Genomic DNA, 13,674 nt, shown 5'->3' with positions numbered 1-13,674 from the left:
GCAGCACAACTGTGGGGTGACCTTACATCAAGGATGACTTGGAGATTAGGGTTTTGGTCATCTGCTATTTGGAAATAGCTGAGTTTCACAAGTCAGTAGGGTCCCCATTTTTGGATGGAGGAAAGTTTCAATAAGGTGCAAGGTTAAATTGTGAAAAAACCCAGAGGTTGGTTAAACATACATACATACATAAACACATACATTGTGTTTATTTTGATATCTCATATTAGCTATGTTATCAGTTATCAAGAACCAAATTGTAGTGTGTTTTTTAAGCAAAGGGATTTGTACCTTGATGTGCAGATGTAGTACGTAGGCTCAGTTAAATTTTTTAAAAAATCAGTTTGCTCAGCATACAGAACTAACGAGCTTTCTGGGGATAAGGGTGCTCATGAGGAATAATTGCATGAAACTCAGGATGAGGGTGACTGTCTCCTCTGTCTCCCTTAAATGATGCCCCTGTTGGCCAGCCCACAATTGACAAAGTTAACAGTGTTTTCTCTCTTTACAATTGATTTTTCTGTTCTCTCTGCATGTAACATGATGGAGCATCTGGCTGCAGGTTTGATGTACCCAAATGAGAGCATAAAGGCTGCTGTATGTTATCTTTATGGCAAGCTGTACTCTGTCCCCAGTGCTGCAGAGAGGCTGTTTGTTCATTTCACAGAGAGGCTGTGTGGCCTCTTTCTGACTACTCTAAAGAATTCACAGACCAAGGAGCTGCAAGTTAACTGTATGGGTAAGGTGCTCAATCAGTGGAATAGGAGCGGAAGAGCTTGGGATGTTTTCACAAATGCTGCTAGTGGTGCATTTCATTCTGGAATGCTTTGGAATAGAAAGTGGAAGAAAGCAATTTTAAAATTCAGTCTCTTTTATCATGCACATAAGGATTTAATTTGCCTTTCAGATTCTGAACCCATGTGTAGGCATGTTGCTAGTTTTTTTCAAAACCAAAAACACCCCCCCCCCAAAAAAAACCCCTCAAGGCAAGGCACCTAACACAAATTTGGATATGCTGTGCTATACTCTTATGGTCAAATTTTAAGCAACAAAAGTTGAATTGGTTGATTTTTATATGTATATATGCAAATTTAGATCTATGGCATAGTTCTTGCTGGCCCTGCACTTTGTAGAATGCCCAGCTGCCCTGTTAGCAAAATAAAAAAGTTGTTTTTTTTAAGTGGGGAAGGGGCAGGAGATTTGGAAATTGGAAGCGTAACTCCTTAATAGCTAACCATCTGTTCCAGGCAACATCAGGAGTCAGTTTAACTTTACAGAGCCAGAAAAAAAAATGTTGAGGGACAATGGCTTTTTGCTTTTCTGATGGAAAATCGAAAATAAATAATCTGATGTAGATATCTGTATAGATAATACAATATTGCTTATAGAGTGGTCAAAATATTTTTTGGTAGTAGAGCAACAATAGAATCGGAATCATAAAGATGTTTCAGAACCCAATGAAGTGATGTTTAAATATCTCTTGTTTTGTTAGTTTCTCATTTTCTTTCCCCTTGCTCTATTGCAGGTTTGCTAAAGCAGCTACTGAAATATGATAAGTTTGTTTCAGTTATTATGAGTAATTCAGGAAAAGGAGCAGATTCTGCAAGCCCAGAGTTGTTTGAGCGAGAAAGTCCATTACCTTTAATGATCAAGAAGGTAATCGCCAAAAAGATTTAACCCATCCTCCTAACATCTGCTGCCAGATTTGTTATTATTCCGAGTTGACGCATTAATGGTGAATGCTGAACTTGCTTAATGGCAAGTTTTTGTTACATATTCCCTAAATATAGGTATTAGTGAATATCTTGTGTTGTAGAAGAAAATTAAAGGTGCTGTGCTACATCTAAATGTATTCTGAGAGAATGGGTGGGAATGCTTTTTCCTGGTTGCACATGGGGTCATTTTCATAATACCGTTATGAGTTTGTGGGTGCAAGACACCCATAACTCTTGGATTTAGTAAGTGTTGGAGTTTAATCAATGCTTGGAGTATTAAGATGGGCTGCCAGATGCTGAATTTATCCGTGTCAAAATACAGTGGTACCTCGGGTTACATATGCTTCAGGTTACATACGCTTCAGGTTACAGACTCCGCTAACCCAGAAATAGTACCTCGGGTTAAGAACTTTGCTTCAGGATGAGAACAGAAATCGTGCTCCGGCGGCGCAGCGGCAGCAGGAGGTCCCATTAGCTAAAGTGGTGCTTCAGGTTAAGAACAGTTTCAGGTTAAGAACGGACCTCTGGAATGAATTAAGTACTTAACCCGAGGTACCACTGTACAGGCCAAACCAGTTTTTCTGTGCTTCAGAGATGGGCCATCAGCAGAGAACAAAGATAGGGAGGTGGGCCAACATCAAAGCAAAGACTGTGCAAGCCAACAAATGTGGGGAGCCCCTCTCTGAGATTGTTAGCCAGAAGACAGTGCCAGTTTTCTAGGAGTTCAGTTCCTTGTGGCATGATTAAAGGGAAAAGGGGTCAGCCTTTGAAGTTGGGGGGGGGGGCAGGGCGGTCAAAGCATAATGTGGGCTGACAGTTTGAATCCAAGGTGGCAGCAGTGGGAGAAATGGAACCATCATGGAGTGTAATGCTGGAAGCCCCTCCATCGTAGGCTTAGGTTGTATATAACTGTAAATAAACCGTATATCATAAAGATGCCGCAGTCTCTGTTGTGCCTCATTTCCAAAGGAAACACAAACTCTGGGTAAGTGCCTGGACCCCTAGAGCCTCGCACCGCACAAAGATTGGGGTAGCGTGTAACAATACAATGGATGATGCCCATTATGATTACTAGATGCAGCATATACAGCTGTTTGATGTATTTGTCCATAGTTTTGTGATTATTCTAACACTATTTTCTCTGTTCAGTTTAGAAATAAAATCTATTCAGATGGTTTGGTTTGCAGGCCAGAGTAAGCCTAACCATGGTTTAGTGTAAATGCATGAGTGTGTGGGCTCCTAGAGAGGAGTTTGTGGTTGGTTTGCTTTCCCTCAGTTGTCTTGCTGCTGTGTTGTACTGATCTAAGCCATGGTCCAAATTTGGGCTTGTGGTTTAGCTCACTAGATTAACCATGAATTGTAACCAAGGTCTGTCTTTTTTTTTACTTGTAGTGTGTTTGGGAGAACTAAGCCAAGAGCTCTAGTCTGCAGCAGCAAAATGACCCCAAGAGTTTTCAGTGAAGCAGCTGCTAAAATGTAGAAGAAACCCTCTTCATTTTAGCAGCATCTTCCAGTTTATGAGGTGGTCAGATGATTGACAGGTAGGTGGTCCTACCTCGTGTCAGATTTGGCCCATGAGGCACAACCTGATCAAGATCTGGTCTGCAGAGCCAAAAAGTTTGCCCACCCCATGCATAGTGTGACATGCAAACCAAGACATCTGAATAGTTAAAAATATTTTTTTTAAAATAAATATTTGAATGCTAAACCATGGTTTAGCTTAGTGTGGCTCTATGACAATAGCATTTCTTTTTAGCTTAAATTATTATTCTTGTTCTGATTTGCATTTGGTCAGCACATTTTTTCTAATGCTGCAGTAATTTAGTGTAACAATGGCTCTTTAATACCTAGTCTTATGTCTTTCACAGCTGTTATTGTCTAGAGATGAGGTATTACAGGTAGCAAGTGCTCAGTGTATGGCTGCTGTACTGGTGCATTCTCCAGCAACATATGCTCCTGCCTTTATCAATGCCGATATCCCAGGTAACAAAAAGAATGTGCTGTTGTTTATTGTTTGCCACTTTGCAGGTTATCATGGTACTTGATTGCAAAGCTATGTTTGGAAAAGTTGCAGCTATTGCAGCACTGTTAACCAATAATACTTCAGAGTGACGTAAACTAGAAATTGTAAGTACAGTATAAGGAGAATTTTATGCCCCACGAATAACACTTTGCAGTAATCTAACCTAGAGGTTACTAGAGCAAACAAGACCCCCCCCCAATTAAAAACAGTTAAAATAATTGTAGGAGCAGAGTTGCAACTTGCACAGCAGCCAGGTCAGTAACTATTTTTTCGCCTTTCTTTTTCCTTCGCAGGGAGATGGCAGAAACTCCCCCTGGTAGTTTCAAGACGTGGCAGAGTTTTATGTTAACATTTACTTCTTTTGTGTTTTTCTTTATTTTCCATCCTTTTGGGAGTAGTTGTGTTGGGCTCAACTGATGCTAGAATACATTTATTTTTGTTTGCAGAGTTCCTGTTTGAGTGTCTCTTCTGCATGAGCGAAATTCTCACCTGGTCAATTTATTGCTGCCTGCTGCTGCTGACTGAGGAACAGCTTTTCTTTTCCAAGTGTCACACTGTCTATGGTAAATCACCATTCTCTGCAGCCTGATGGAGTTGCTGCCATGCCATTCAACATTTCCACACTAGCCATTTTGTCTGCAATTGCTATCCATTGTTATCTCATCATTCTTTGTTCATTAACTTTTCAGAGAATCCAGATGATGACATTGCCCAATCATTGCATTCTAGGGTTTTGTTCGTTGACCTTCCATGAGTTTTCGAACTTTATTTGTGGCCGTTGTTCTGCAGTGTAATACAACTGCAACTCCACAAGTACTACTAAGGCTTTTAAAAAGCTGCAGTGTCTTTAATCAAAAGCTACCTGTTCTGATCATTTATTGTGTCCTGTTTGGCATAACTGGGAGACAGGTGATGAATTGCCCCTTAATTGCTCAGCTTTTGTTCCCTGTGGCTTTCCTTTCATTATTTTCTTTTCACTTTTATAGCAAGATAATGCCGCTTCTCTGTAAAAAGACTGGGGACGGACGGACCCAGATTGAGAAAAGCAATGAGTAATTAAAGTTTCCATCCCCTGCAAAATGGGGAACTGAAACTGACTGAGAGCACGACCTTGGGAATCCTGCCATTTTCCATTCTGTGTACATGACCAAGGCAGCTTAGACATCATTGAGACAGGGTGGTGAACATGTTGGGAATGTGGGCTTGGGAGAACACATCTTTGTTAGAAATTCTGTTCTGCCATGTGCTACCCCAAATCCTTGTGATGCAGTGCGTGTGGAAGGTGTTCAGGCATTGCTCCTGACGGTTATAAGTTGCCCACGACTCACTTCTATAAAGCAGCGTGCTCAAAGTACTTCACATCTGTGGTGAGGTGCTAAAGTGAGTCCAAACAGCCTCTATCACTTGATGTTCAGTGTTAAATAGTGGGAAAGATGGACGAAGGACACAGCTCTGTTAGATTCACGGCTCTTTATTACAGCAGTTAGAACTGCTCCTGGAGTCAGGCGCAGTGCAGCCTAGCTGGCTGCTTTATATAATACTAAGTAACTTGTAACAGTAACAACTCCCAACTAGCTAACCAATCAGAGAGTGACAGTTCTCAATCCTTCATTTGCATACTGGTGGCCCTGAGTGAGAACTGCAGTTAATCTTAATACATAACATTCAGGAAGTAAGTTGCCCAAATCTTTCCACCTTTCTACTTCACTACAGGAACCCCCTTCATGGATTGGGGCCTGCTTAAATATTTTTGACTTTATTCCAGGCATTGAACCCATTTTAAGGAGCCTGAAAGAAATCTTGCATCTCAATAATGTGGAATTGCAAAAGCAGGGGCTTCTACTTTTCACTGAAATTTTAAAATGGTAAGAGATTTCAAAGTTCCAGGTTGCCTTTAATTTGCAAAATGAGTGGGGGAGCACCTTTCATGGATGATTTTGGTGGGTTTTTTTTGCGGGGGAGGTTTTAGGTGAAAGGGATATATCCAGGGTATATTCTCATAAGCGATAACACACTGTCCACTAGCTTGCTTGTGAAATAAAATTTAAAAAATTAAGTGGAGATTTTTATCCTGGACTCCATTTGTATTAGACATGAAATTGTATACAGTATATACATGCACAAATACGTATTGTTGCTGTGTTTATTGTTAAATTGCTTTGGTATGTTTTATGCAAAGCAATTCAATAAATAAATAAATGTGCAATTTTGGCAATGAACTCACAACATAACTTGTTTGTTCCTGTTGGTATTTTGTAGCGAAAGCCTTCATGTTGTTCATACAAAGCATGCTTAGGATTATTATTGAGAAACTGTTACCAATAATATAATTTAAAACTTCAGACCAAATCCCAACTGAGCAGTAACCGATAAAGAATTTATTCCTATACTGGTATGCATGTGACAGTCTTTCTATAGGAGGCTATGATTTAAAGATTTGATCTGCATTTCTTCTTTTTCAGGCAGCCGGCAGAAATCAAATTATTTACAAATACCTCTGTCTTTAAAGATGCAGTTAGTGTTCTTCTAGAAGCTTTAAACTGTCCTATTCTTGAAGTAGCAGCTGAAGCTGTGAAAGCTGTGGCTGCAATACTGAGGTTAGTGGGAAACAATTTGGTGAACTTTTTCTTTGTAGCTGGACACCCAGGTTAGTCCTTTCTTGCACTCTTGGTTTTGCTGACATCTGGACCACCATGAATTTCTGTCTCCCCTGAGGTTTGCTTCCAAGTTAATTGCCTTTCTTGCCTTACTCTTTTCGCTGCAGAAAGGATCATGTGACCATCCCACCCGTACTATACAGAGAGTTACAGAAGCTGGTCGAAGGTGTATTAAAACGATGTAGTGATCTTCCACTGCCAATTCTTAATAGGAGGCTCATGGTTAGTCATTCAATGTTGTGTTTTTATTCTGATTGGCAGGTAATGTGGGCCAGATGTGTGACAAAGCCCTCTCTTCATGCTCCCACCCCCAAATAGTGGTGGGATTCTGGCAGTTCTTTCCACGAAAAACCCTCCTTTCATGTTAGCAAACTTGTTGCTATGTTTGAGATAGTTGATTTGCCTCACTCCTTTCCGAAGGGTGTTCTCTGAATCTTTTTTATATTTGGGACTGAATTTTCCACTTTGATTTCCTCATAGGACTAACCTAGTAACGTGCTTGCAAACAGCAGGGATTTAAAAGGAAGCTGGTCCAAATAATGGGACGGCAAAACATGTGTTTTCAACAAAGTTTAAAATATAGAAATGAATAAATGTTTGCATGTTCATGCTAAGCCTTATAGTGTAGCCCAAAGTCAGGAGTACTATACTGGGGATCGCAGAGATGGTTACAAAGTGTCTTGATGGAGAAGAAACGAATTCTTATTGTTCCAAAATACAAGAATGAGTGACACCCTCTGCACATGCACCTGATGTTTACCTGCTTTCCAGAACATTGTGAGCATGTGCAGCCAAATCCTATTTGTATTTACTTGGAAGTATGGTTTACTGAGTTCAGTTGGAGTTCCTCTACAGTAGATGTGTAAATATTGCAGTCTTAATTGCAATACCACACATGTAGGATGAGCAATTTCACAAAATGTGACTTTATGTGCATGTTGCAGAGACATTACACAAGTATTGCAAGTATATGTGCGGTGCAGGGACACATTTTCAGAATCAAGGGATCAGTTTGCAATGACATTAAAACAGAAAGAGGCTAATCTCTAGGACAACGTAGTTTTATTCTCCCCTGTTTTTCTAGTGTGACAGAATTACTACTTTTATGTATAACGTGCTGTAACCCAAACACATGGGAGTTACAAAAACTTCTATTGCTATTTATTGCTCACTAGAAAAGAGGGAAATTCTCTTCTGCCTTTTTCAGTACAAAAAGCTGGTGTGCATCTGCTGAACAAGAATTAACGGTGGCTCATGATAGCAAAAGAGAAGAAATGGATGAGCAGCCTTAGTGTTTCAAACAATTAGAGGGCTTTTCAAGCTAACGTTTGGTGACTGCAATTGTTAAATTAACGTGATATTCTGGTGGCATGAAGTAGAAGGTCATAAGAAAGTCTTTTTCTCTCATCTCAATGTCATAGGGTCAACCAGGCAGCAGACATCAGAACAAAACAGTTTCACAGCAGGGACAGTTCCTGCAGAGTGCTTTAGAAAGCTTCAGAAATGCTTGTAGGTGAGGAAGTTCTGTCTGTCTTTAGCCTAAGAACATTTAAGAGAGATCAGATAGCAATTTGTTCACAGCTTTCTGAAATTGTAGGGGAGATGCGCAAAGCTTGCATCTGTGTCTGAGGATATGATTAAAGGGTATGAACCAGGGTTTCCTGCTTTGCTCCTCTACATTCAAGTGGCTCAATAGCTGATGACCTGGAGATGTACTCTTTGTATGTGCTAAAAATACCAGTAAGCCACCTTTGTGCAGCGGATAAGGTTGTGCTTTGGCCGGGAGCCAAGTTGGCTTTAGGATGGGTTGGGGGGCCGCTGTTCTGGCTCTCACCAGCCCCACGGACAAAGCCAACCCAAAGTTTTAGCAGGCTCTGGTGGGGGTGGGGTGGGGAGTGGAACCCAGTGGGGCCTTTTAAAGTAGGCTCCCCCACCCAAAGCAACACCATTTATTGTTATTGCGTTTACACTCTACCCATCTTCCCAAAAGTTCATAGCAGTATCCTTAAGATTATCTTTGTAACAACTCTGGAATTTAGGCAGGGTTGAGTGCTTGGAGTCATACTCACCTCTTCAAAGTGCAGGGAAAGTAAAGCAGGAACATGCCTGGTGGCCCTGTCCTTTACATGTTCAGTGGAAGGTGTGAATGGAACTGAACTCTGTGCTTACAAATATATGCCTGATGTACAGCTGTGTGTCTGTAGAGCTCTATCATCTTCTGCCAAATGTGCGGAACTTGGGAGGGGACAGTAGGCACAGTCTTGGTTTCTTTCCCCTTCCATGAGTTTGATGAACACATTTTGAAGACGTGAGAAGGGTTCTGCTGAGAAAAAGCTCTCTGAGAGGCCATTAATACCAAGAGGAGATTGAACACATTCAAACTCAACATTCTGGTTACGGAGTTGAGGTCCAGCCAGGATGCTGTAGAAACATGATGCAATAGCTTCTGCCTGTCTGACAGTCCTGTGTGTCATTCTAGATTAGCTGTGGAATCACAAAACGACCCTGTGGCTCAGGAGAATTCTTTCACTGCTCCCAACTCAGAGAATGAAGATACACTGAAAAGCTTTTCTGAGTTTCTGCTGAGGATCTCTGACTCTCTTTGCATTCCCATAGTCATGGTAGGGTTTCCTTTTACCCCACCCAAGCATCAAGTGGTTCACATATGTTTATACGGAAGCAAGGAACACCTAGTCTAGCGTCCTGTTCTCACAGTGGCTAACTAGATGCTTTAGCAGGACCTGAGTACACCAGCACTAGGAAAGTGAGCATGACAGAGTTTGTGCCCCATGCAGAAGAGATTGGCTGGTGGAGGCAGTGAACCTGTGCCCTTCCCTCTACTTCCTGCCCCAATTACTAGGTATGTGGGGAATAAAGAGGAGCACCCAAAGTTTATAAAGGTAAAGGACCCCTGACAGTTAAGTCCAGTCACAGACAACTCTGGGATTGCAGCGCTCATCTCACTTTACAGGCGGAGGGACCCCGCGTTTGTCTGCAGACAGTTTTTCCAGGTCATGTGGCCAGCATGACTAAGCTGCTTCTGGCACAACGGAACACTGAAACCAGAGCAGTGCACGGAAACGCCATTTACCTTCCCGCCGGAGCGGTACCTATTTATCTACTTGCACTTTTTGGCGTGCTTTCGAACTGCTAGGTTGACAGGAGCTGGGACTGAGCAACAGGAGCTCACCCCATCGCGGGGATTCAAACTGCTGACCTTCTGATTGGCAAGCCCAAGAGGCTCTGGTTTAGACCACAGCGCCACCCGCATCCCTTTCCAAAGATTAAATTAAGTCTATTGTCAGAAGTCATTGTAGATCTAGATTCTTGTTACAAGCTGTTTTTGGACAGGAGCTTTCTATTACACCATGCCCTGTGGTTCGGAGTTATCAAACTTGTCAGGCCCATTAAAAAGATTTCCTCGTGTCTTATCTGAGTTGCATGTTATTTCTTTCTGTAACAGTGAAAGTATATTTGCCCCATTTCCCAGCAGAAATATTCTGAAAGAGCTGTCCACCCAGCTCTCATGGAAGTCTTAATTTCGACCCTCAACATCTTATTCAGTGTTATGCCAGACTCAAGTAAGAGATTCTCCATGAAGCTGGGTAAGGAAAAGTGGAAGAGGCTATTTTCTATATTTCTTTCAGAAGCATATTATTAAGCTGTAGAATTTGTTGCTGCTGAATGTTAATGCGTCATAAAGCTCAGTAAGAACCCCTAACATTAACGAAGCATCTATTAGAGTAGATGTGTTTTTGAAATGTTTCATTCTCCAATCAAAATGGAAGTGTTCTGTACCTAGAGTGCCTGCAGGCCAGTGGCTCAGTTCTCCCCAGTTATTGCTCTTCTGCTGTAAGCTACATGCAGAATTAAAATTTAACTATCACACTTCAGGTGATATAGCACTTTGTATGTGTGTGTACATACTGCTTTGTTTCATCCACATTAGTGAATTTGACATAGCCGTGAAAGAAAGGATGGAAAATTGAGTTAAAAATTATAGCCATTTTTAATATTCTGTTTAATTTGTACAAATACACTTTTTTTCTTGCATGATTTATTTAACCACCTTTTAAAGAGGCAGACTTAAACTGCATTGCAGGGGGTTAGACTAGATGACCCTTGGGGTCTGTCCAACTTTACAATTCTATGATTCTAACAGTTTAAAAGAATTAATTTATAATACCATGATGCTAAAATTGTGCCCTCTGGAAGGGCATCATGTCTTTAAACATTTTTAAAGATGTGCTAAAATGCCTTTTTTATTTAAGCACTATTTGCACAAACAAATTTTTAAAACTCTGTTAAGAATGATTTGATTAAAGGTTTATCCACACTTCTGCTTGTCCTGTGAGTAGAAAGCAGGGGTCCAATAGGTTTTCCGCTTGTCCTGTGCTTTCCAGGCATGGACACAAGCTGTTTTCCATTTGTCCCACCACTTTCCCCAGGAAAACCCACTCTATACTGCTGAATTGGAGTAAACATCGATCCGCAGAAAACCTAGCTGATGTTTGTTTCAATTCAGCAGAAAAAAAGTTGGTTTCCTCGAGGGAAACGGCAGGACAAGCGGAAGTGTAGACAAGCTCTCAATGGGGCCAGTTGGAAAGGTAACAATGAAGACAAGCCAAAATGTAGATGCATGTGGATAGGCTCACCTGAATATGTCATTGTGCACTTCAGAACCAGACCTTTAAAAAGACAGAGACTTTTTAAAGAGACCTGCAGAGACTACGGTCCTGTTTGGCTCTACCATAAATTTGGATTATCCATGATCTGAGGAAGAAACGAGCACGAGGAAACGCAGAAAGACAACAATTTGATGACAATATCATGTAAATGCCCCATAAAAAGCAAATAATTCCATAGTGGCAACTCTGGAATCATCTCTAATGACACTTGGAAATGTCAGCGAGACATCGTGAGACATGAAATCATGTTTAGTATGTAGAGAATCCTTTAGAATGTTCAGAGCCTTGAAATTATTGTTGCCTTGGCTTGAGTAAGGCTTGGCTAGGTACTCTTCAGATTCTCTTAAGATTGTATAATTGAAAATCCTAACTCAAACATTTTGTGTGAGCACAGTTTTCCTTCCCTCCAGCATCTTCCTCTTTCATCCAACTGAACCTGGAGCTGAAGGCCAAATTCTGCACTGCACAAAGGTATTAAATTGGGATAGTAAAAGTAATTCTCACGCTCATCTCTCTTGAAACATTTCTCTTCATTTCCTGTGTTAACCTCTAGACATTCTAATAGATTTGTAATGTTGACCCTTAGACATGAGATTTATGATTTTCATAGAGCACCAGGTTAATTTTGGATGTTCTGGAAATGGCAAATAAAGCCTACAATTAACTACTGCCTTAAGGCTTGGTGACTTCAAAGCTAATGATATTAATAAACTAGAGATGGTGTCTTGACCAAGTCTGCACCTCCAGTTTCTCATTTTGCATAATTTATTTTCTCTTTCAAGTAACCCTGGTTTGAATCATGCTTGTTCAAGTTTCCTGCATAGCATATGCCTCAATCTTCATTCATCCTCAAAGAAGCCGGAGGATTCTTCCCAAGAGGGCAAGTTTGATAAAGTGATTTCTGTGTGTGTGATGTGTCTTTGAACCTGGCAGCATACAGCTGGGCCTGGGAACAGAAATAGTGGCAAAAGGTTTGGGGAAGATACGCTCTTTGAGTTAACTGCCTTCAGTGACATTAGCTGTGTATACATTGCTAGCTTAAAACACAAGCAGCTAGGTCATTCTTTTTCTCCTTTTGGATTGAAACTGGTTTGGAGGAAAACACATCCAAATGCAGTATTTCTTAAGAACCAACAGGATAGATACAGGACAGATACGGGATTGTGACCAAAGCCCATTGCTTCCCAAACCAATGATGGGCTCATATTCAATGCAGAGTAAACAGGGTGTGTGTACACAGCCTTGTATTGTGAGTAGAGGCTCTTGCAACACCTGCATGGCCCATTCCCCCCCCCCCCCAATCTTTAAAACAATTGAATGTAATCACTTTCTGGCCAGTGGTCTCATATAAGATAGCATGAGCTATGGAGCATATTTTATGTCCTGTCTCTTTTGTGGAGTAAGGTGGAATAGAAGGGCAATATGAGAGCAGCATGGACTATTACAGTGGTACCTTGGGTTACAAACACCTCGGGTTACAAACACTTCAGGTTACAGACTCCACAACCCAGAAATAGTACCTCGGGTTAAGAACTTTACCTCAGAATGAGAATAGAAATCATGCTCCAGTGGCGCGGCGGCAGCTGGATGCCCCATTAGCTAAAGTGGTACCTCAGGTTAAGAACAGTTTCAGGTTAAGAACAGACCTCCTGAATGAATTAAGTTTGTAACCAGAGATACCAGTGTATTCAATATTTCTTTTTGGGGGAGGGGGGTAAACAGACATTGGGGTTCTGTGCCCCCAGCTTTTTATTTTGTGTTTGTGTGCTGCTGACATTTTCATGCCATTTTCTGATTGCCTTTCTTTTTAGTGCATGACCTATCAGAACTTTTGCAAAAGAGTCTGCCACAGTTGAACTTCGGGATACAGGAAAGCCTCAGCCTCTTATCTGAGACCCCAGAATCTTTCTGTTTAGATGAAACTCTTCGTAGTCACCAGTATAGTCTCCTGCTTCTTTTCTACTTTGCTTTTAGTCAGGGAGACAAGTAAGTGAAGTGCCTGGAACCGGGGGGGGGGGGGCACAGTAGGTGAGATCAATCCGCTTAACTTAAAAAACAAACAAAAAACAAACCCTCTTGCTCTCAGATTTGTTCCAGAAACAGAGCTTTTCTCAGCTATAAGAAGTTTTCTTCTGTCAATCCAAGACCAAGGAGACTGTCCACCCCCATATGTCTTCAAAGCTGTTTTGTACCTTCTGGCAATCTGTCAAGACAAGACTGAAGCTTTAGACTTGGTAATCACGGCTTCCAAGAGCAGCTTTTAAAATCTACACTGTCACATTTCTGAAAGTTTGTTATTGATGTTCCTTTCCAGACAATTAAAAGTCACTGTTTTGTTCCCTTAGTACTAGTATCCAGGATACAGCACCAGCAGCACAATATCTCATCTGCTTTCTCATGAGAAAGTAGCCTTGCTATAGGAGAATAGCCATCATTCATCTTCTGGTTTTGCGTAGTGCTGTAGTGTAGGACCCATCTAGCAAGGAGAAAACTCCTCCTGAATAAGTTTGTGGAATAGTGAGACAGTACAGGAATACTGGATATCTACTGTGTTAGATGCCTCTTCCAGTGCTGTAGTAACACACTCGGAA

At 41.2% G+C, this 13,674-nt stretch overlaps 1 protein-coding gene across 1 annotated transcript in view; it reads left to right on the top strand.

Annotated features, from left to right (window-relative positions):
• The window catches only part of MEI1 (meiotic double-stranded break formation protein 1), a 35,562-nt gene that overhangs the window by 6,246 nt on the left and 15,642 nt on the right, over positions 1-13,674 (top strand). Inside the window, exons 6-19 of the mRNA XM_083573751.1 lie at positions 540-739; positions 1,526-1,656; positions 3,584-3,698; positions 4,185-4,301; positions 5,504-5,603; positions 6,201-6,335; positions 6,503-6,617; positions 7,817-7,908; positions 8,875-9,016; positions 9,889-10,000; positions 11,494-11,554; positions 11,866-11,963; positions 12,895-13,069; positions 13,170-13,317. Of these exons, the coding sequence (XP_083429877.1) occupies positions 540-739; positions 1,526-1,656; positions 3,584-3,698; positions 4,185-4,301; positions 5,504-5,603; positions 6,201-6,335; positions 6,503-6,617; positions 7,817-7,908; positions 8,875-9,016; positions 9,889-10,000; positions 11,494-11,554; positions 11,866-11,963; positions 12,895-13,069; positions 13,170-13,317 (1,741 nt within the window). The remainder of the gene's footprint in view (positions 1-539; positions 740-1,525; positions 1,657-3,583; positions 3,699-4,184; positions 4,302-5,503; positions 5,604-6,200; positions 6,336-6,502; positions 6,618-7,816; positions 7,909-8,874; positions 9,017-9,888; positions 10,001-11,493; positions 11,555-11,865; positions 11,964-12,894; positions 13,070-13,169; positions 13,318-13,674) is intronic.

The sequence above is a fragment of the Podarcis filfolensis genome (genome assembly GCF_964270895.1).
Source record: "Podarcis filfolensis genome assembly, chromosome: 10".
In the NCBI taxonomy this organism is placed as follows: domain Eukaryota; kingdom Metazoa; phylum Chordata; class Lepidosauria; order Squamata; family Lacertidae; genus Podarcis; species Podarcis filfolensis.
The sequence above is the reverse complement of the archived record's forward strand: the minus strand, read 5'-3'. Positions and strand labels throughout refer to the sequence as shown.